The 23,029-nt window shown below is 41.5% G+C and overlaps 2 protein-coding genes across 6 annotated transcripts in view; one reads left to right on the top strand and one right to left on the bottom strand.

Annotated features, from left to right (window-relative positions):
• Nucleotides 1-10,233, top strand: part of LOC113028053 (rho GTPase-activating protein 44-like) — a 91,906-nt gene extending 81,673 nt beyond the window's left edge. Inside the window, exons 18-24 of one of the 4 annotated variants that reach the window (XM_026178019.1) lie at nucleotides 426-443; nucleotides 2,576-2,767; nucleotides 3,248-3,304; nucleotides 3,520-4,053; nucleotides 5,442-5,557; nucleotides 6,518-6,901; nucleotides 8,925-10,233. In XM_026178019.1, coding sequence (XP_026033804.1) covers nucleotides 426-443; nucleotides 2,576-2,767; nucleotides 3,248-3,304; nucleotides 3,520-4,053; nucleotides 5,442-5,557; nucleotides 6,518-6,901; nucleotides 8,925-9,082 — 1,459 coding nt within the window. In that variant the 3' untranslated portion in view covers nucleotides 9,083-10,233. The remainder of the gene's footprint in view (nucleotides 1-425; nucleotides 444-2,575; nucleotides 2,768-3,247; nucleotides 3,305-3,519; nucleotides 4,054-5,441; nucleotides 5,558-6,517; nucleotides 6,902-8,924) is intronic. The other 3 variants (XM_026178020.1, XM_026178021.1, XM_026178022.1) reach the window with 3 other exon arrangements.
• A 6,177-nt stretch (nucleotides 10,234-16,410) lies between these two features.
• tex47 (testis expressed 47) lies at nucleotides 16,411-21,221 on the bottom strand. 2 transcript variants are annotated; one of them, XM_026178026.1, is made up of 8 exons: nucleotides 20,957-21,221; nucleotides 19,601-19,673; nucleotides 18,430-18,533; nucleotides 18,278-18,342; nucleotides 17,474-17,549; nucleotides 17,142-17,276; nucleotides 16,907-17,054; nucleotides 16,411-16,744 (listed from the first exon to the last, which is right to left on the bottom strand). In XM_026178026.1, the coding sequence occupies exons 1-8, from the start codon at nucleotides 21,053-21,055 to the stop codon at nucleotides 16,707-16,709; spliced, it is 738 nt and encodes a 245-aa protein (XP_026033811.1). In that variant the 5' UTR covers nucleotides 21,056-21,221; the 3' UTR covers nucleotides 16,411-16,706. The 2 variants fall into 2 exon arrangements, with proteins under 2 accessions (XP_026033811.1, XP_026033810.1); XM_026178025.1 differs by having other exon boundaries at nucleotides 20,948-21,219.
• Nucleotides 21,222-23,029: the final 1,808 nt, after the last annotated feature.

Here is a 23,029-nt window from a genome sequence, read left to right as displayed (position 1 = left end):
TCCTTCATAAAACCTGTTTCTTCCCAGGCTGTGTGTACACGCTTGGTAATATCAGTAGAAATGCTTGTTATTGCTCAATCAGAGACCAACAAAAAGGAATGTCAAGACAAAGTGCCAGTCATTTTTACTTTGTGTTTCTACCACTGCAGAGAAACCACACTTACTAAAGACTCACTGCAGCTGCAGGAAACCTCTCGCATGTTTTGGGGGATTTTACTGTATCCAGCAGGGAAACATTGACCTGATTATAGCTAAATTCCTCCTTAGTTTTCGACATGGCCTCAATATTTCACTGTTCTCCTCTCTTAAAGCGTTATCCTGTTTCACTTCTTTGATAACAATGCTATTATCGAGTCCAAGCGTACGAGTCTTTCGTGGTCTCTGCTCGTGTCCTCACTGTGCTTGTCTCTGTTTTAACACTGCAGCATTAGGAAGATACAAAGGTACGGTATAGCTCCTTTTCCTCCACTCATCCTCATGTCACTCTGTTCATCATCTGTTCGTCTCAGCTGCACGTTGAAAGGAGCTGTCTCTCATTTGTCATGTGTCTGAGTGTGTATTGCTTCATAGGGGTGTGTGTGAAATTATATATTTGGACTCCTGTAGTTCAGTGTCTCAGCAGAGTGGGGGGACATGAATAAACAGGCCTGTTTCTCTCTGTTTACATAAGTAAGAGGCATCTTTGCAGTTTCTGATACTGAACTGACTCGTTCAGCCTGTGGATACAATAGTCTCTTGTTGCTTATCTCACCTGACTGCATAGTTACAGTTACTGTTTTTGTCTTATCGTACTAATTGAGGGGTTTTTGTGGTAATCTGTTTGAAATGGAAGCCAGTTAGTTTAGCTGGGGTAAAACACTATACTTTTTACTGACCTTGCATTATCTGTGTTATTGTCTAAGTGCAGATTGTGTAGGGGGATGTCTGCTGCTTGTGGTCAACCATCTATACAGTGTGCAGCCTTTCAGTAATTAAATAAAAAGCTTTTTGAATTAGATCAGCCCTCCAGCACAGCTCTGCTCCATCAGCCGGAGTCAGCTGTCTACATGTGATGGAATTTTTCTTTCTAATATTCATTTGTCCAAAACGCATTTTAGACTCATTAGAGGATACTTCTTTTAAACAAAGGAAAACTCAGGAGGTTTAGTGATTTATGACCTGCAGCATCGCCCTGAAAAGTTTACTTTTGTGTTTGATTTAAGACAACACTACTACTACACTAGTAGTAGTATACTTGTGTGCTTATGGTAAGTGTATAGACAAAGTATCCAACTTGAGACAGTTATTGACTTTAAAGTAGCCACCTTGACATCACACGTAGTACAGTAGGTAATGTACCAAGGTTTTCCTCTAGTTTACTTTAAATAGGGCCAACATTTACAACATAATGCTGTATTTGCTAAGAAACAAAGTGATTCAAAGCATAAACTTGCGAGGAAAGGTTTTACTTTTATAGAATCTGACTTCTGTTTGGATCCAGAAGAGTTGCCTCCTGCTGGCCATTTGAAAGAATGCAGGTCTGATGCATTGGCTTCACTTTCATATCTTTTCATATCCATCTTTTTATTTTTATTTATTTATTTTGTTTGTTTGTATTGGCTTGGCTTGTGTAGATTTCTTTCATTTTTTGAATTCAATTACATTTTTTTCTTTTTTTTTCTATAGGCATTTGTTTCCAGGCAAGGGTCACCTTAGATATAAAATACATAAAACCACATTTGGTTTTATACAGAAGAAGAGCAGCTAAGAAGGGAGTGGTGGGTGGATTTAGTTACCTTGGGCCTGCTGTTTCAACAGACTTTGTGCCATATTAAGTTAAACTACCTCAAACCCTAAGAAGAATTGACAAACCTTAAGTGTGGCATCGATCTTCCTCAAACTCTAGACAGCCAAGAGACCTATATGAGATCGATCAATTCTGTTTTAATGACACAGGAAAGTACATGTGTAATTAATTAGTTTGACAATGACTGTTTTCTTCAGTTAGCAGAATCAAGCCCACAGTGGGATAAATGCATTAAAAACCCTGCAAAATTCACTGGATTAGCACCAGCCGTCTGAATTATATATAAGTTGAAGCCCTGAAACAACATACCGTTCTCATCAGGAGACAGTGGAAAAGATGGATGTAGCAACTGTGATGTCACACACTGCTTCGCGAAGTCCTGCTCTGGCCTCATTTCCTTAGTCCTGGACGTTTCCACTTGCATGCAGCCATCAATTAATTCTGCTGATTTGCACTTAAAATGAAAAGGACGGAAACGCACATCCTGTTTCATCCAAACTAATTTTTGTTTGTTGAGTTATTTAAAATATATATTAGTTATTTTCCATCATGTTGCAGGAGAATGTGTGTTGTTGCATGCTGGGAATCGTGTGAGTGAAGCTGAGCGACCCTACCTGCTCGTCTGGGGTCGGCCTTTTTTAAATGCACTGATATAAATGAGAGACAGGAAAGCCGATCCCTTTTACCCCCCGGATGATGTGTTTTGGGTGTGGAAACCTGACCCCTGAACTACACACAGACAAACACGCCCTTTGACTTGATTGGCTGTGCATCTCTGTCCCACTGCAGCATGGGTGTCAGGGTGATGGACACTTCTTGGGTGTCGCGCAGGGGATCGTCGTCTACGCGTAAATCCTTGTCCACGCCACCGAGTGTGCACCCCCCCACCCCACCCATTGACGCGCTCATCCCCGAGCAGCCTGGGGAATTCTCAGCCTCCCCCTCCCCCACCCCTCCTCCCACTAGCAGCGACCGAGCCAGGTAAGGCAGTTGTGGCCCCACCCGTCCTCCTGTTTCACCTCCCCACCCCTCCTTTACTCCTGCTCCACGCCCGCACACACACCTGCTGCCGCTGCTCGCTCGTCACCGCGTCTGCTGCCGCGCCCTGCAAATGACACCCGAACTGCGCTGTCTGCCCCTTCCAACCCCCACCCACCCCACCTCCACCCCTTGTTTTCTTGTCTGTCGTTCATCCTCACCTCTGTGTGAACCCACCCTGATGAGGCATGTCATTTAGAACTTCTTTTCATTTCAACATCTCCTCACCCCCTGAATTTCCTGAGTCACGCGTGGAGTTAATTTTCTGCCTGAGTGGTGATACTGCATATCATGTGAAGATTTCACTTCTACTTAGGGCTGGGTTTAACCAAAATGTGTTGAAAGGTTCATCCACAGTTCAGTAGAAAACTATTTATTGCTGCATGTGCATGGATCACATCTCTATTTTTCTTTTGCCATCAGTCCGAGCATCATTAGCAGCATAACGGTCCATTGTCGCAGGAGCCTGCAATGGATGAGGTGGCTGATTTTCTGTTTTATTATTTTGTTTTCTTTGTGCTCTTCCCCTCCTGGAGCCTTCACTTCACTGTCCCAACAACGATTACTCCTCACCTGATTTTTCCCCTGATTTTTCCCTCGTTATGGACCAAACGTAAAGTTTCAAATCCACACATCCCTCGTCCTAGAACTAATGAATTCATCCGCTTGAATCACTGATATTTCTATCATTGCAGTTCAGACGATGCATCCTCCAATTGGTCGGACTCCTGTTACGCCTACCCCTCCCCAGAGGAGGAGAGGCCGCCTCCCCCTTACCCCTCTTCCTCTTCTTCCTCCTCTTCCTCCTCCTCTTGCTCTTCCTACTCGCTCCCTCACCACCATTTCCGCACCCGAACACCTCCGGGTATGCGTCCCGTTGCCCCCAGCCCCGAATCTGTGCCCCCTGGCCCGTCCCCTCCACCCCGCCGCACTGGGTACAGCCCGCCCCCGCTCCCTCACTCCCTGTGCCCGTCCCCTCAGCAGCTTGACGTCAACTCCAACCCCAAACCTAACTCCCTGCATCTGCCCAAACCGGCCTCCCCGTCTATTGCTCCGCATGGGCCCCCGTCCGAAACGAATGGCTCCTCCCTTTACATCAAACCCCCGCTCGTTCTCACTCGTCACGATCTCTTCCTTGGCTCCCCGAAAACCCCCAGCACCCCTCTCCCTGCTCCACCTCCATGGGCAGCCTGTGCCTGTAGCCGGGAGAGAGGAGCCAAGCTGACGAGGTAAATACAGAGCCCTGCTCAACCCGCTCCCACTAACACAAATCACACACAAATAAGGAGAGGCCCCCGCAGGGACAAGGAAGCACAAGAGAGGGGTGATTTTTTTTAAAAAAAGAAAAAAAGAAACTCCCTTCAGTGCCACCCTACTCTGTGTCCTATTAACTCGCTTGGTTTGCAGCTGTCACTTATAGAAATCAAAGCGCTTTAAGGATTCCATTATCACATCCATCTTTAATTTTGCTGCCATGTATGCAATCCATAACTTTCCATGTGAGCAGGGTATTCAGGAGCCTGTTGCCAGGCAACAAAGGAAATCCAAAGCTTTCAGTCAATGATTATAAAAGTCAGCGTTAATGAGTCAGTGAGATTTTGAATGCGAAGGCAATGATGTATGCAGGAGCAAAACAGCACTGTTTGATATTTAAGGAAACCCCAAAAAACATCTACTTTGGTTTACAGCAACATGTTCATATGAGTTTAAAGGGGACCTATTTTGCTTTTTTTATACATATTTGCACTGATAGAGAATAAATAGTTTCCCCTTATGTAAGGTTGCATTACCCATCTACAAGCTGATTACCAGCAACCATTAAAAGAGGGAGGAAGTACACACTGCTAACTACCACATGTCAGACAAAACCAAAGACAACCACAGTCTCATAAAGCGTCCTTTAAAAAAAGATGAGGTCACAGTCCTGTAAGAGATGTTTGGAGGTGTTGAACAGTCAAATACATCTTAGTAAATATCAGAAAACATTGCTATCTTCTGCCGCTTATAAACAGATATGAACAGCAGGTGGTCTGTCCACTCTCTCTGACATCATTCAGAGCTAAGAGCAGGAAAAACTGGCTGAAATAGGGCAGAAGGTAAGTAGTAGTAGTATCACAGATATTACTTTTACATATGCTGACCTCATTAATTTGAAACTTCAGCCATGTTTAATATGAAAATCCAGATATCGTATCAGCATAATAGCTTCCCTTTGAATGCTGGCTGCTTCAGTCGCCTTCCATGTCTCGTTTGCTGAAGAGTGAGAGTGTGTTGAGGCGTAGCTGAGGAGAGTCAGTCGATCAGAGAGTAAACTGGTTATGTTTTGACCTTAAGACCTTCTTCCCATTGGCATTCTGGCTACACTGTGCTGTAGGAGTAAGGAAAATGTATTAAGCTGTCAGGATATGTTTGAATTTTCTTTCCTTCTTTTTTTGCTCAACTGTATAAGCTACATGTCCATCTGCAACAGTGGTCACCGGGAATTATGGCTGCTCTCATATATTTTCCTTTTTTTTTATAAAACAAAGAGATTTATGGAGGCAGGGTTAGTAAATTACAGAAGAAAGTATATCATAATGTGTGTGTTTGTGTGTTTTGTCCTTCACTCTCTCCTCAGTACTCTGAAGAACAAGGAGCTGTCTCCAGTGATTGGACAGAAGGGGCTCCAGGGAGCAGTGACCTCTAGTGGACAGTCGCAGCTCTCTGACCACAGTCCACACACCTTGAGGAGAGGTAATACAACTAACTGGGCGTGTATGACAGGGATCTCAGCTTGTCTCAAAAACATGGTAAAAATAGTAAAAGTAATTACTTTTGGGGATTTAAAAACTCTGCACCTTGCCCAGTACTGTGACAGCAAAAAAAGATGCAGCACGCTGTGTTCATTTAGCTGTCTCTCAGGCTCTAATAGAATCTGTCTAATCTATTAGTCAGTGCTGTGAATGAGGTCATTTTAAGTTACAGTGGAACCTCTCGTGTGGAGAGGATGTAAATCTGCAAAAGTGTGTTTTCATTCATTGTTTCCACTCTGGTTGCTGCACAAAAGAGGGGAAAAGGTCCTTGGAAAACCACATAATAACTGACTGACGGCTGCAGTAGAGTTTTATCTGCTAAAATATCCTCAGACTCGAAGGATAAGAGGGCGATGTTTAGTTTGAAGAAATAAACTTGACTTGATGCTGTATGATTGAAGGGTTTAATTAAGGCAGATATTATAATTAATGAGCAATTTGATGGGTAAATTTGTCTGGGGAACTTCAGAGTTTATTAGACTGAAGACGAGACAAGCATCTCTTTTACACTTAAACTTTGATGACTAAAAAGTGATTTTTACTTTGAAATAGCATGTCAAAACATTTGTTTGTTCTTAAAGAACACTGGTTGCTTTTATTTCAGAAATATAGAGACATTTGTTATCATGGTAACTTTTTTTTTATAACTGTCAGCTTTTATATTGAAGATCTAGCAAATTAAAGCAAATTTCTTTTACTTTGGAAAAATGGGCATGTCAAAGTTTTTTTTTTCTTTTATGTTGAAAATCTGGTACTTTAAAGCATCACCGCAGATTTCTATAAAAATTGAACACTTTTAATTTGACAAACAGACATGCTAGCAGACTCCTAAATGCCTTTTATTTTGGAAATATTGCAGACCCCGATCATCTTGTGTTCTTTCTTGGTGGTCTCTCTACAGCAAAGAAGCTGGCTCCGATCCCGCCTAAAGGCCCTTACTGCCCAACGGGAGCCATGTCCGACCAGTCCACAGGTCAACCGTCTCCAGTCAGCCTGTCTCCCACTCCTCCCAGCACCCCCTCCCCATATGGCTTCAGCTACCCGCAGGGATATGCCACCATCAGCTCCCCGGGTCAGTTGCAGATGGTCACCACCCCGTCTCTGTCCTCTCCGCCCTCGTTGGCTGGGACTCTCACCAAGGCCAGACCGACCCCCAAGCCGCCCCGGCAGAGACCCAGCCTGCCTCCTCCTCAGCCTCCATCCACACCTGGCACTAGTCCCCAGCCTCTGGAGCACTCATCTGGGCTCCTGGACGGCCTTTCTCCTGGGGAAAGCATGTCCACTGGTAATGCTAAACTTGACCGTTTTTTTTAAAGCACTTTGTGTTCGTAATTCTTTTTGCTATATGTAGATTTGATAAATAATATGCCATAGTTTGACAAATATTATGAATTCTTATTATTTAAGTTCATGTACTTGGATGTATATGCACTGTTTTTGGTCTATTCATGACATTTATTGGCAATAATGATAGATGTAGGATAACAGCAGACTATCCTTTGGTGTCTTTCTCCATCAGGAGAGGAGTCGTGTATTATGCATTTGTTTGCCTCTCCATCACCTGCAGGTTCTAATCATGATTTTCATGTAATTTCTTCCCCTCTTATCGTCTCACCTGCAGCGGTATGAGGCGAGAGGTTCAGTGTGATTCTGTGTGTGAGAGGGACTTTTAGGGTAAGCAGGAGTTTCTGTGCTAAAGCCTCCCTTCCCCTCCTCTTCGGTACCCTCAAACCCCAAACATGGAGCCGCCCGCTGACATGCTCACAACACAGTGAAGCTGCCAGTAGATGCAGGTTTAAGATTATCCGCTGCTCTACGGCAGCCTCACTCATATGACCATACAGGCGCTGTGTTCAGTCCACCTTTTACTCATTTTGTTGGCCTTTGCATGGTGGCTGAGACTGATGCATGGCTTACATGGGCGTGCATACCGAACTGTCCACCGATCCCAACCTCTCCTGCGCTTAGGATTCCCACCCATAATGCCCTGCTCCAGCTGCCCCTCCTCTCCCTGGCTTCATCTGTCACCCCACCCACACACCCCTCACGCTTCCCACCGACTCCACCTCTGCCCCTCAGTCAGCGCACTTCCTGTCTGCACCAGTTTTCCATCACATGTTGTACACTAGATGTCTTCACTGTCAATATTATAGTAATATATTATATAAGTACACATGTACTGCATGGCATACTAGCCAAATTTCTATATAGGTAGGTAAGCACAAGCACCAAAGGTCTGTAATATATGAAGGGAGAGCTCAGCTTATCCAGGTAACTTCAGGTCTAACCTGGGGTTTTCAGTATTATGTAGGTTGTTTGCCTTTACTAGGTATATTACCATGGTAACATGGCGTAGACTTAACCTGGATCGAAGCAGAAAATGTTTAAAATTAGACATTAACAGTTATGAAGTCACCACCTACTGACCAATCAGTTCTCTGTAAAATAGCATCATGTTTCCTTGAGCCTCTTGATTGTAAACCATCAAATTTTTACTGTCAGCCTTACAGTCTGAGTTTTTAGTTTTCTTTTGTGGGTTAATATAGACTAAACCTTGTTTTTTTAGCAATTGTTTTCCAGTCTTACTGATAAAAGTGTCTGGTCAGATTCTCATAGTTAGACTGATGCATGCCGGGGTTTAGCCTGATTGTTGACGTTAGGGTGAATCCAGATAACAGAAAGAGATCCTGGGTACGCTGAACTTGCCTTGCCTCAGAAGCCATGACCCTTTGTTGCCTGCTTGCTTGCAGTGGATAAAAAGAGCTTGTAAACTGCACAGATATTGTTTGGATTTTGTTTTGCCTGCATATATTAAGTCCATGTGGTACATCAGCAGGATTTTGATTTTGACAAATAGCCTTCAGTGACAGGAAATCTTAATTGTGTTGCATAAAATGCTAGTTTGGTCAAAATGATCTAACTTTATCGATAGTTAGTGTTTGTTGTGTCATTGTCCCCTCTACACAGAGCTAGCTCCACACAGACACAAGCTCTCACATTTTTCAAAGTCATCCAACGGGCCAGATTGGAGTCTTCTCTGGGCCAATTCTGGCCCCTGGGCCTCATGTTTGACACCCCTGCCCACCATTAGGGAATGGTGATGTTCAACAGACACATACACTTTTTACACTGTGAATCCCTGTCATGCATTTTTAATTTATTTCTTCACGCTTCCAACCTTGGTTTGGACGTCTGCTGTGTGTGACATCATTCAGCGCTGATGAATCACATCTGGAAGGATCTTTTTCTCTGTTTGCACGGTTTTTATCTGTCTGCTTATCCTCTGCTTGTTCTCTCTGCTCTGCCAGATTCCCTCTGCAACTTGGACATCCCCGTCATTAACATGGAACTGGACAGTATTTTTGACTTGACCCACATCTCCCCCTTCAGGAACTCAGTGGCACAGCTGGAGTCGGCCAACAGCAAAGAGGACTCGGAGGAAGAGTCTGAGAGCACAGTGCTATGACGCCACCGAGTTCCCCCACCCTCTCCGTCAAGCTACTGCTGTGCCGTCTCGATCATTCATTGACCTTTCACCTCTCCAGCTGCATTAACTTCGGCCTCAGCGGCCACCTCTGGACCTCCTCATCACGCCTCACCTGTGCTCGATCCAGAGGGGCCAGCGCGTACAAAAGAAAAAAGCACTTCTATACAGTAAAACAAAAAAATCTGGTGAACACACATACACACGGTTTTGGCGACAGTGTTGTCAGGGGAAGATTTGACATTTTGCATTGGCTGGATGTTTGTTTTTTTTAATTTAACTTAATGTTTTCTTTTTCTTTCTGCCTTATTTGATTCACTTGCAATATTGCCTTTAACCTCACTCACACGAGACTGGAAACAGGCTGCTGGGAGGATGAGTGCTCTTTGCTGCTGCTGCTGCTGCTTTTCATGAGTGAATTTCAGAACAAACTAACACAGTGCTGTATATCTGTCCTGTTAACTTCCTTCTCTCACCGTTCATCTCCTCTTGGCTTGAAACGCCTCTGGCCCCCGAATTTCAGTCCCACTTGAGCGTGTGTGACGTGTTAAGTGAAGTGGTAATTGTATTATATGATGTTGCACTGTCGGTGTCGTGGAGCAAAAACAGGAATGAATGTTTTAGATGTTTAGAAGTTAACTAAGCAGGTTGGGAAGCGGTTAAACGCCCAATCACTCCTTTCTCTTTATAACAAGGCATTCAGTCAGGATATCAGTCACTGGATATTTATTGTTTATACTGTACATTTTCAGAGTGTATGATACGATTAACAATCTAACCCAGATCATATTTTGTATCCATGGGAGAGCTATATAGTTGATGCTGTCAGGGAGCTATAAAGTATATGAGATACATGCTGTAGTTTATGAAACGTCCACCAGTATGAAAAATGAAAAACTCAATTGTGTTTACTCAGAAATATTTTTTGGCAGGACGCAAAGCCGAATGAGATCTTTCATTTTTCTTTGTCGAGTTAGGCGTCATTTCAGTTTCAAGGATGTACAAGTTTGTAACTGTGAAGCCTGGAGTGCATAACCACATCGTTTATTTTTTAAAAATAAAATAAACTTCATCCACATAGCAGTAGCGGAGGCTCTGAATGGCCAGCTCTGTGGGTGGGGTGCCCTGTGGGGTTTTCTTGTGTGTTTCCTTTGTCACGAGACATTAGACAGAAACCTATTAAATATTAAACATTTTGCATTGTTTACTTGGCAGTTTGCTGGCAGGTAGTTGTCCTCTCTTTACTTTTGCTGGGCTCATTGCTGTGCTGTTCCCACTAACTGTTGGTCAGCGCATTAGCTCGATAGCGATTCGATGCTTGTCCTCAAACACTATGCTAAATAATTTGGCAAACCTAATTAATTTATATTGTATCACTTTTGGACCTGCTATCCACCCATCCATTATTTCTCTGCTGCCTACCTGGGTTCAGGCCATGGTAGGCAGAGATGCCCAGATCTCCCAATTTCCAGGTTTTCTGGTGGGAAACCGGGGAATTCTGCAGCCAGCCGAGAGCTCAAATCTGAATAGCGTCTGCTGGCTTTGGGCTAAGGTCGCCTCCCAGTAAGACATGCCGACAACACTTCACTTAGGAGGCATCATAATCAAACCACCTGAGTTGGCAGATCTACTCTGAACTCCTAAATGGTTAACCTCCTCATCCTGACTCTGTAGATTAAGGTCCCAGTCGCACAGGCCTAAAGACCTGTCAGTGATCCCATGGTACCCACCGGTCACTAGGGAAAATTTGTATTCCCCAACTGGTTGCCAAATGGTTGCTAGAAATTGCTGGCAGTCTCTAGGTGAAATTGGTCAGAAAGCGGTATACGGTAATGCACCAAAGACCACCTTGTGATTGCTTTGGTTGCTTGCAGATTGCCACAGTTGCTGAGCAGTAATGAAACTGTGGAAAGTGGGATGCAAAGTGGAAATGGAGATCATTCGCCTTAAAAACAGTTGAAGTAAAAAAGTTTCATGTTTTGAAAGGTGTTGGATGCAGTTGTAAGGCACGACTTTTACTTTGATGGTGAACAGTCTTAGTTTCCTTTCCACATAGGAAGTAGCATGTGCTTCACTGCACTCTGAAACCCAATTGCATGCTTGTGCCATGCAATAATAATTTAGATCAGAGGTTCTTGGTGCAACACCCTCTTTGTGACCAATTTCACCCGTCACTCACCTCCAACGATTCGGCCAATATAACTTTTTCCTTAGCGATCAGTGGTTGCTAGGCAGTCATATTTAGGCATGTGTGATTGCCGTACACCCTTAGCAAGCAATATCATTCAATTCATCTGCTTTTCTTTATACTTTTTCTCTTTTTAGCTCAGTTTTTGGTCTCCACCACTTGATGAGAGAGACATATCTGGCTCTTTAGGTGCCCAACACTCCATTAAATGCACCGGCCAGCTGCTAACTTTGTGTTTCCTGTTAGCTTAGCAGATGTTGTTTGAAACAACACTGATGAAACCAGTAAGACTGACACAGAACGCAAACAACAGGTGGAAAGATGCTAAAAAACAAAGATTCTAGAGATTATGAACCTGCTGTATCACACTCCAGGATTCATACAGTGCAAACTTGTATTGACATATTGAACCATTCTTGGGAAAGAGCAACAGCCCTGACACATTTAACATCCTATCATATCGTAGCAAAGCCAGAAAACAGTCTAGAGACACTTTCAGAAAAAAGGTGCTTGGTCTCTTATAAATAAGCACAGTTTTTCTGTCATTTTCAGCCACATTCACATTACAGTTTATAGGAACCCTGCCTGATGATGCTGATATTTTTGGTCTATTTTAGTGAACCAGAGGCAAGTGCAAAGATATGTGTGTATATGTGTTTATTTTGATGAGAGTATTTATACAGATATATTTCTGAATACTTTTTACTAGGTATGAGGAGCTGTGGTCGTTTCCGCTGCACATGAATCCGAGGAATTTTTTTTCAAGTATTCAAACGTGGGACCAGAATTGCTCTGCTGCCGCATCAAAACCTTTTCAGGAATCGCAGGTTCAGTTTAAGAGGAAACTTGAAAATCAGTTAAACTGGAGTAACAAGGTTTGTGTACGACAGCAGTAGTTTGCTATTTGCCTTGCGGTGGGTTTTTGTTGTGACCTATCCAGATTTATACGACTTTCCTTTTGTCCTGAAAACATCCACTACACATGGCCTCAAAGTCACTGTGCTGCTCTACCTGTGTCTTTCTTTAAAGCGCGATATCACTCACAGGACTCTTGTAAATACCGAAGCCTCTATACAGTTTGTTCTGTATATACTGAAGGGAGAAATTCATATATATATATAAATATATAGATATATACAAATACTGTATTGAAAAGGATAAATGATGATGAACATCCATACTATATGTATAATATTATAATGTTGCTGGAACTAGCACAAGCCTAACATGGTACAGCAGACTGAAAGGTCAAATCTAGTGCTTGTTTTGCAGTTTCTGACCTCAGAATGAACCTCTTGAACTTTTAGATTTGATTTTAGACAACAAAAAAACAACAACACATCACTGCAGCTACGTGAAAATTCAAGACGTCTCGTGCAGCTTTGAGCACATTTCCTGGTATATTTGAGATTCGTGGAAATGTGATTGTGTGTTCTTTAGAAATAAAAATAAGTGTCTGTGGGGTGCTGCAATTGCAGTGACACATCGATCACAGTTTGAAAGGTTTAAACAGACTCTGCATGAAAACTGCTGCATTACTGTCTTTTAGACAGCAGAACCAGACAGCAATGCAACAGAGGTTATATGTTTAAGAGAAAACAGACGTTAAACAACAGTTTGCATAGAACAGATTTTTTTACAAGCAGGAAATTTTAAATTGGTACAAAAAAGAAATACCAGAGGTCATCCAAACCATCAAGATGCTTCTTTTATCTGACTAAAGCTTAATTTATAGTGCTGCATTAACCTGTAGAGACCCTATATCCTCTGGCATAGTCTGGCATCCACCTTGCTGCTGTGGCAACGCAGCCTACAGTGGCGGTAATATGCTCAAAAATGTATATTGATTATTACAAGGATAATGCCTCTGTGAACCAACGTGTAATAGGCTCTAGTTGCATTTAGTGTGCTCACAGTGCTAATTCATTACCCAGTGTTAATGTAACACTGAAAAACAACTCATTTTGACAGTTAATAGAATTGAATATTGGGGAAATGACTCCATTCATGTTTATTTTTTTTATATTACGACTGTAATTCCAACAAGGACATTTTAAACAGTTGGTTTTTACACATCCAGTAGCTGCGGAGCCACATTGCCATTCAGCTGGGCAGGTGTTTCTGGCTCCTTTTTATCTATTTGCTCTCTATTTACCTGTGTTTTCGCTTTCCTCCACCACCTCAGAGGAATGTCTGGCTGTCAAGATACTAAATGCTCCACTGTGATCTCATAGTGACTGGTCCTGAGATCTAGTCTGAACCAACGCTGATGAGAGCAGTAAGATTAAGCAACGCTGGGTCTGATTTACCACCGTAATCGTGTGGTGTTTTTCTCTCTTTCCCGTTGTTCCGCATTTATCAGCTCCAAGTCCAACACAGCAGAGCACTGCAGACACAACAGCGCACAAGTATGATTGTAAAACCACGCCACTCATTATGGCGTGGGAGTCACTAAAGGACCATGATAGGAAAGAGAAATCACACGAGGATCCAGACATTTTTAATTTGTAGTTTTAATTAATAATGCATCACTCATATAGCCTCCTCACTTTGTGGACATAAAGCCGTCATGAGACGTAGATTGATCATGATCTTTGATCGTGTTGTTTCCCTGTACCATAGCCGAGCCTTTCTGGATGCACATAACAGTGAATGAAGCAGCTCTATTACTACGAGACCGAGCCCTTTCTTGCTTTCCTCGTTGGCTAGCTTGTTAGCTTGCAGGTGCTGTGGATGTCTGCCTGTCTATGTCATTTTGATGGGACGCTTGTTGCTGTGCAGACCACAAAGAACACTGGCCAGGCCGAACATTAAGAACCTGTTTAAATGTGTGGCCCGGATTTTAAATTTTCAGGGCCTTGATTTTTTTTTTTTAGCATAGGCAGATTCAGCACAGGACTATAAATTAAGCTTCCTCCAAAAACTGTAGAAAAAGAAAGCTTTCTATCACTTAGCACCAAGAAAAGTTGTCAAATCTGAGCAGATTTCTCTGTTATGTTTGGAAAATCCATTTAATTACTGATAAAAACAGTTTCAGATTATTTCCTGGTACTCAAATGATCTTTGAATCTACCAACTTCTTATTTTTTGCCATAAAAGAAATGCTGATTTTGAATCAATGCAGCATGGTTTTACAATATAAATTTAATATTTAGAAAAAAGTTTCTTTTTCAAATTTGCTGTTGCAGTTAGGCTGTGCTGAGGTGAATGGTCTGTCCTGTCTTTGTTTCTGTGTTACAATGTGCTGCTCTTCGTTTTTGTACTAAAGGGTCTCAGATCAAAGCCTGTACATACAGAACACGTCAAACACGACTTTATTAACAATAACCCAGTCGAGCAAAGACAGCCGGCAAGAGATTCCAGAGACAGTTTTCAGTATTGCAGCTTTTGCAAGCATGCCCTTTGAGCACTAAACTTCAAAGGCCTTTTTTTACATCGGTGGAATGTACTGATAGACAATGTCCACCACATAGGTTGTGATAAAGGCGGATTGTGTGTGTTGTGACATAGTTTCAAGAGTAAGAGTGTGCAGGGGTATCAAATATCGACATTGTGCTGTGTGGAAGTCGGAAGCATGCTTTTTAACCATGCCTATGAAATGCGTCTCATCTTTGGTCCTATTTAAATGTGCTTGTATTTATTTTTTATAAGTGAATAGATCGACCTTTGCAAGAAAAGAAGAAAATTCAGTGCTGCCCTTTGACCTTTTTGAGTCAAGCTCCCCCGTCAGTTCTGCTAAGAGTTTATTTAAATCATTCATGATTTCCTGTTTGCTTTCACCACGTATCCTCATATGTTCCACCGGTTTTATCTATAGCAAATCAAGAAAAGCACATCAGACTCCAAACAGACCAACAACGAAACAACATGGAGGATAAGACAGAATAATTCACTTTCAGAGGACTGAACATCTGCTAAAATCAACTACAAATGAGAAAAAAACTGTGACGTGTAGGGTCACGTGGACCCGCGCAGTCTGTAGATTACACTGTGGTGCATGCAGCCATCTCCATTCATCCTTTTCTTTGCATAACTTTAAGTTCCAAGTAACGGGGGCCAAAACAAAAAGGGAAAACGTGATCGATCAAGGAATCTTTTTTTAAAAAGTTCTTTGTGTCAAACTGTAGTGATGCTGTGGACTCTTTAAAGTTTGGAGTACAGATGAAATGCCTTTTCTTGGACTTGCTTTCTCTCAGTCACCAAGTGGAACACAGTGTAAGATAAAATGAGAAAAAAATTAAATTAATCCTCATCCGAATGTTGAAACTATTAAAAATGTTTTTTTTTATATTACTCGGATGTTCTGTGCTTTTTGTTCCAAATAAATGTCATTTAAATCGGTGTAACTGATGACAGAAAGGCTTCTGGAATATCAGGAGTGCAAAAAATATTTCCAGCAAGTACAACAGTGAAAAAGGACATTTAAATCCTCACGGGGTATTTCAGAGAACTTCTAATATCACTTCCGCTCACCGATGTTCGGTTTTAGGGAGCCTGTAAGATACTGAACTATAGAACAAAAACTGAAAACTTTGTAGGTAAACTTTTTCTTCATGTTTTTATTAGAAGAGCTCAAGACAAAACATGAAGACCCCTTTGACTGTAGTAAAACAGCTTCCTGTGAGTGTTCGGGACACCACAGCATCAGGAGCCTCTTTACAGCATCTGTCATTTTGATTTAAGGAACGTGGACAGCTGCAGACACCACAGCCGAGCATGAACTCCACCACCTGCAGCTGCTGTGTTTTAAAGTAAATTCTCTGATGGGCGGCACATAGAAGTCCAGACGAACCCATATGATCAGTTTCACAATGTCATTCAAACCAAGGCAGACACAGCAGCAGGAAAATAATCAAGCCTTAACTGTCCTTGTTAACCTGCATAACCACCAGCTTCTTATACACACATGAAAGCTTCTAATCTGTTTTAACTAATCCAGATTCAAGGAAGTGCCCTTATAAATCTTTAACTGAGCACAAGTATGTGTTAGCAGTAGCAGAATGCTAGCATTTATTCATTTATTGGCATTTATTAACTGAGGATGTAGTGGACCACTGTACTGTGACAGATGACAATTTGCATGTGACTTGTTATAATACAAAAACCTGTTGGAAGACATAAGTGATGTATTTTTTGAATATGTCTTTATTTTAGAATGGGAAAACAATGCCACACTATTAGATTGCAATACATGGCTAGGTACACAGACAATAAAGGGGAAGCAAAGAGTGAATGGATCTTTTGGACACGTACTATTTATCATAAAAGACAGGAAAGGCAGAGGATGTCTGACGACCACAAGTATCACTAGAATAAGTGAACAGTAAGTGCAGCAAATATTTTCAGTGTAGGAACCAAAATCACTACAGGGAAACAGTCAGTCAGGAAACAGTTGGCCTTTGACATTTTGTTCAGGGGTTAAACAGCGGAGAAAAGGTTTCTTGGATTCAGCTGTCCTGTTAAACCATCAGAAAATTGACAGAGTTACGTATGTATCATATCTCCATTCATATGTATCTGATCCAACACAAGGATCAGTGCGTATTTACTAAGTTCCAATATTTTCATATTGGAAATGTTCTTATAAATCTTTACACCAACTGGAAGCTGTCACTTACCAAACTCAATACTGATGTTTAAGGTGGATTTGTACATATCTAGGTACTGCTGCAGGCTCAGGAGTTCCTCTCGACCCAAAAGCCTTTCCAGAATTTTCTGATGGACGATCAGCTGCGGTGTCTCATCCAACACTGACCCAGGAAGAGCCTTAGATTGCAATCATGAAGTCATAGAAAAACTCTGAGAAAGTTTTGGTTTTCAAAACGGAAAAAGATCATCTGCAAAGAAACACACCTTAGATTTTTCAAGCTTTTTGCTCAGATTTTGCAGCGTTGACAGGACGCTGCATACAAGGGTCTCTATGCTGACATCTTCATCCTCCAGTACCTTAACTGCGGGATCCCTGATCACCTGATCTGCACCCAGCACCTTCAGTCACACAGCAATACATACACACAGGAGACAATCAGAGAATCCAATGTCTTGAACTTTAAAAACATGAGATTGGCTACAACTGAAGGTATTTATTATGTCTCATTTATGTACTAAAACGTTTGTATTCTCATAATCCTCTCATGCATTAAAGTACTTCAAGCAATCAAGTGCAAAGATAAAAGACAGCTAACCTTGTAGCTCCACTGCTGGAACAGCCTTCTTTGAGGGTTGTGATCCAAAAACACAATCTTTACTTCCAGCAAGGTGCTAAAAAGGATGTGCTAATAATTATTATGGCTCACACAACACACAACAGCAGGTTGTGTGTGAAAGCTTAAATATTTATTTGCCTGCAGCCAGAACGAGCAGCTGTTGGTCTAAAGCAACAAAAGCACTGTGGGGGTTTGCCACACTGGCAACAGCCGACCAGCTAGAGCTGCTTCATAGAAATATACACAAAAATGCCACAATGGTCCACTGCTGTTGACTGGAAAGATGTGTCAATGTGGTGGCCGTTCTGGAGCGAGGCAACAGCGCCTCATCATTTCAGTCCAGAACTTTCTAATTTTTTTTTTACTAATTGCCATGCAGCTTGAATTATTACAGATGCCAGACATGTATTTATGATAGTTAAGGTTCAAATGCTGTTTTTCATACCAAAAGCTTAGTTTTGACATGTTAGAACAGTAGGAAGCACAAAAGTATGGAATGGTCAGACACTCTGAGCGAGATGACGGCAGCAGAGATGCAACAGCTTTGCATCTTTATGCTAAAACACACTGCAAGGAGTCGACTGCTCAGACATCATCATAAGCTTTTGTGAATCTGAACTGATGCAAGGCAACCACGGGATTATATTTGCCCTCTCTGTGGGCTCTGTGGCATGAATTTCTTAACAGACAGCAGACAAGCAATAAATATGAGTGAAATGGGATGCACCGTATCTCAGCGTATAATATATATATAGAAGTCACCCGCAGTATGAGAAAGATTACCGGTGTGGCTGTTGTTGCATGACTTTGACGTCTCTCAAAACAGAAGTCAGAATATCCCTGGACGACTGGAAGAGAGAGGCACAGCAAACTTTGAGCACACACTTTCACAAACTTCAGCCATACATTTGTTGTTTCTGTGCAGGAGAACTTACTTCAATGATGTGCAGCAGGTAGGATGGATAAATCAGCAGCAGGCCTGTTATGTGATCCCATATGTACTGTTTGTTCAGCTGAAAGTTGAGATTTTCATAATGAGCTGCGTGGAAACAACAGAAGACAAAACCCTCTTGTTTTAGTGTTCATCATTTTAAAAAGCAAAATGAATGCCTTTAAAGTCTTTTCAAGACCTAATAATTGCAGAATTGTGTATTATATTCAGCCTTTTACAAACGAGCCACAACTACTAGCTAAGCATAAGACCGAACATGGCATATTTCTTCAGTTTTTAGGCCACTGAACAGAGATTCAAGAAGTCCCTTTGATCTGGAGTGAGTCTTTGGCCAAATCAAAGTGAAATTGATTTTACTGATTAATATTCTCTCAGATAAATATCCATCAGACAGACTAATTAAACTTCTTATCTGTGTTCTCTTAGCTGCGATTCCAGAAGTATAGTAGAAAATATGGCGCTTTCAGATTATTTTAAACTCTGAACACGACCTGCTCTGAACCAAATTATGTGTTCAGAATCAGTTGCCATGGTGATCTAGCCAGGTAAATAAGAGAGCCACCTTCACGGCACAGAAGTCTGACTTTAATCGCAACATAACAAATCCAACAAACCCATTCATCTTGTTTCATAGCACACACTTCTGGTGAGGGTTAAGAGGTTAATTTAAAAAAAAATAATTTTCAAAAAGAATCTTATTTGCTATAATTTATTTGTTTCATTACTGGAAAATCATTTAAAAAATTAAGACCTTATTTTTTTTTTAAGTATCACAGTTTTTAAAAACTCTGTATTCAGGCTTCCTTCTGTTTTCGACACACAGGCACAGCTTTTCCTGGGGGCTTCTGTGGGCTTTCTATTCTAACTTTAGTCAAAGAATTTATTTCTTTTTTACAGGTAAGGCCTGCAGACTCACTCACACATGGAGGTGTGAAAGCTAGAAAAGCACCAAACACAGGAAGCGAGACAGTCTTTCACTGCTTTTGTTAAGATTCAACAAGAAGCCTCGGTATTTCAGGGCAGCAAATTAAGTAGGAGTATTAATTTGTCCTGCCAGTATAACAGGATCATTCCCCTAAAGAAAAACTGGGTTCAGTTGGCATCAGGTGATTAGTCCCTCAGTCTCTGTAGCTCTAAGGTAATTGCTGGCTGACCTCCCAGGTCTGTCCTATCAGCAAGGTCGTGGGGGAGCCGAGAAATCATTATCAGCCGCTGCAGGATGATCTTCTGTGGGGAGAAGGTGGGGGGGACTTAGAAAGCCTGCAGAGTGACAACAGAATAAGCTCTGACATGCAATCCAGGCACAAAAGGAGAATCATTGTCAGGTGCGCATTTAAAATTTAAGGCCGTGTGCCAATATTTACAACCTGAGCTCCTTTCCATATTAAGCTAAATACAAACCACATCATCCCCCAGATTCTTCCTCCGTGTCACTAAGTGGTGAAATAAACTAGTCCTAGTTTCTTCCTCCTCCTTTTCCTCAAAACCCTTTTTCTCCATCTCTTTGCTTTAATCTCCGTCTGACTTCTTTCGCCGTCCGATTGAAGCACTGACTGAGTGAGGGCTAAGCGAGCTGCCCGCCTTCACTGTTTATAAAAGCGCATATCCTAGAAACCTATTGTTCTGCAGGTCCTATTAAACAAAGCCTGCTGCAAAACACACTGGTGCGATTAACACAGCAGCCAATCGCAGAGCACCACAGCCTCATAATCAGGGTGCTTCAACCCCAACAGGAAGAAGGACAGTGCATGTAGGGATGGCAGGTGTCTACATGGTGATTTGCACACACACTCTTACTGTCTATACTATGATGATGCTGATGATGCATTGTCATACTGCAATATTCTGAATGGGTGTAAATGTTGCACTAAAACCTGTATACGTATTCCAGCACTGCTTTTCCAGATGTGCAAGCTGCCATTTCCCTTGGTGCTAAAGTTGATTTTCAGCCTTGTCCCTCATGCACAGAGATTTCTTTGATGGTATTATTTGTAGATGATGAGATATTCATACTCTTTCCTTGTAACTTACTCTTTCATTTTGACTCCATCACTGAGGAAGAATATTCTATAACTGTTCCACAATTTGTAGATGTAGTTTTCTGCCCACCTTTACTTCTGAGAGCCTGTGCCTCTCGGAGTTGCTCTTTTTATACCCAATAACGTTACTGATGAACCTAATTACTTGTAAAATGTTCCTCCAGCTGTTTCTTTTTAGTCCCATTTACTTGTCCAGTCTTTTGTTTTCCCCCTTCCCTTTTTGAGACCTGTTGCTGCCATTAGATCATATTTTTCCTGAAATAGTAAAATGTCTTTATTTAAATCTTTGTTTTCGTTTTCGATCCTAAATCTTGTCCAGCTAACTCTTCACTCATCTGTGTGATGTCATTTAAATGACATTTCATAACACAACGCGTGTATATATACTGCTGCTTATGTTTTGGGGTCTTTCAGCTTCATTTTCACTCACACATCACCCACGTGTCCGTTAAAAACACAAACCTCTCTCACTTTGCCGTAAATCACATCAAACATGGATACTGTGTCTGCATCCTGTGGATCTTTCCACGAAATTGGAAAACCGTCGACATCCAGCTGCGACATGGTCATCTCGACCCTGTTTAGCGGCTCTTGTCCGGTGTGTTGTCCGTTACCATCGCAACACGCTCCTACAGCATACGTTTGACGTCAGTACATACGTAGTCATTAATTACTAGAGTCTGTTCGCTTATTAATACACTTTATTTGTCCCAAGCTTCCCGTTAGAGCAGCCAAAATATGACCCTGAATTTGAAAAAGAAAGAAACAACAACAAAAAACTGAAGGAAACGGATGTAAACAAAAATGTCGACAAAATAAAATAAAAAGTTAAAATGTTGCTTATGTTTAAGTGCTCACATTAATTAACATGCAATGTTTTAAATAAGCATAAACATAAATGAAAATATACATAGGGTAGAATAAAAAGAATAAAATAATAAAGAAAATTAATAAAACAAGTGAAAATGTGAGCAAAATATTTTAAAAATCGTACAAAAATAGCTCAACATGTGAATTAAAGCTAAATAAAACTAAATAAAAATGTTTTACTAAAATAAGGCAAATGCCAGAAAACATTCAAATGTCTCAGTGTAACAAACTAACGTGTGGACTCTGCAGACATTAAGCTGTTATTTCCTGTAAGCTTCCTTTTGACAGCAGAGCTGAGTCTGTGAGCTACCCTCCACCATAGTTTCCAGCGTTTAGATGTGTGTACATTTAAAAAGCTGTTATTTTAGGATTTTACATTCAACAGCTCTTATTTGTTATTTCTTTATCTCAAAATGTTTTAGTACAATGAATAACTAATTTATTTGTAAAAAAAATAAATAATAAAATACAAAAAAACAAAAAAAACCTTGCAGAATCAAAACGTTGATTCATGCAATAATTTTGAGGAACTGTGTTGTAATTTAGCATCTGTAAGTTATTTTCTTCTCTCTCATTTTAATCTGTAAACTATTAGACTAAGGAGCTTGGAAAGAAAAGCGTCTGCACTTCTTTAAGTTTCTTGAAGACGTTTCATCTCTCATCCCAGAAGCTTCTTCAGTTCTTAGGTGCAACTGGTGTAAAGTCCCAGATGGGCGTGTCCCGTAAGAGGGTCATGGGCCCCCAAGTTATTCCTACAACATAACTTAAGATAAGATAAGATAAGATAAGATAAGATAACCTTTATTAGTCCCACACGTGGGAATTTTGTTTTGTCACAGCAGGAAGTGGACAGTGCAAAAGTTATGAGGCAAAAATTAGAATACAATAAGAATAAATACAGTACACAACTGTACAGAATAGAATAAAATAAAATACTATATACAGTAGAATAAAATAAAATAAATATACAATAAGATAAAAATAGAATATGCTTGTGCCTGCGGAAGTCTACCACCAGTTCCTTGGTTTTACTGGCGTTGATCTGGAGGTAGTTCAGCTGGCACCAGTCCACAAAGTCTTGGGTCAGACCTCTGTACTCCTTGTCGTCCCCATCAGTGATGAGGCCGACTATTGCAGAATCATCAGAGAACTTCTGCAGGAAGCACTGGGTGGAATTGTGGGAGAAGTCTGCAGTGTAGATGGTGAAGAGGAACGGAGCCAGAACCGTTCCCTGTGGGGCCCCCGTACTGCAGACGACCCTGTCCGACACACAGCCCTGAGTCCTCACATACTGTGGTCGGTCGGTGAGGTAGTCCAGGATCCAGGTAGTGAGGTGATGGTCCACTCCAGAGTTCACCAGCTTGTCCTTTAGAACCGAGGGAAGAATGGTGTTGAAGGCACTGGAGAAATCAAAGAACATGATTCTCACAGTGCTTCCAGCGGTCTCCAGGTGAGCGAGGGAACGATGTAGGAGGTGAACTTATATCTCTAAAGAAAAGCATACTTAATTATATGCACGCATTAATTTTTAGATGACTTCAGGAACAATTCAAAGGCTACACAGACTGCTGTTCTAGCCCACTGCCGCCAGGTGATGATAATTTAACATTAACTGAGTGTTATGCGCAGTTCGTGAGCAGCAGTGAAGCTCGCGAGCAAAAAAGGCACGAGTTG

Source organism: Astatotilapia calliptera, chromosome 8, assembly GCF_900246225.1.
Source record: "Astatotilapia calliptera chromosome 8, fAstCal1.2, whole genome shotgun sequence".
NCBI classification, from domain to species: domain Eukaryota; kingdom Metazoa; phylum Chordata; class Actinopteri; order Cichliformes; family Cichlidae; genus Astatotilapia; species Astatotilapia calliptera.
Note: the sequence above shows the minus strand (reverse complement) of the source record. Positions and strands in the feature narration are given on the sequence as shown.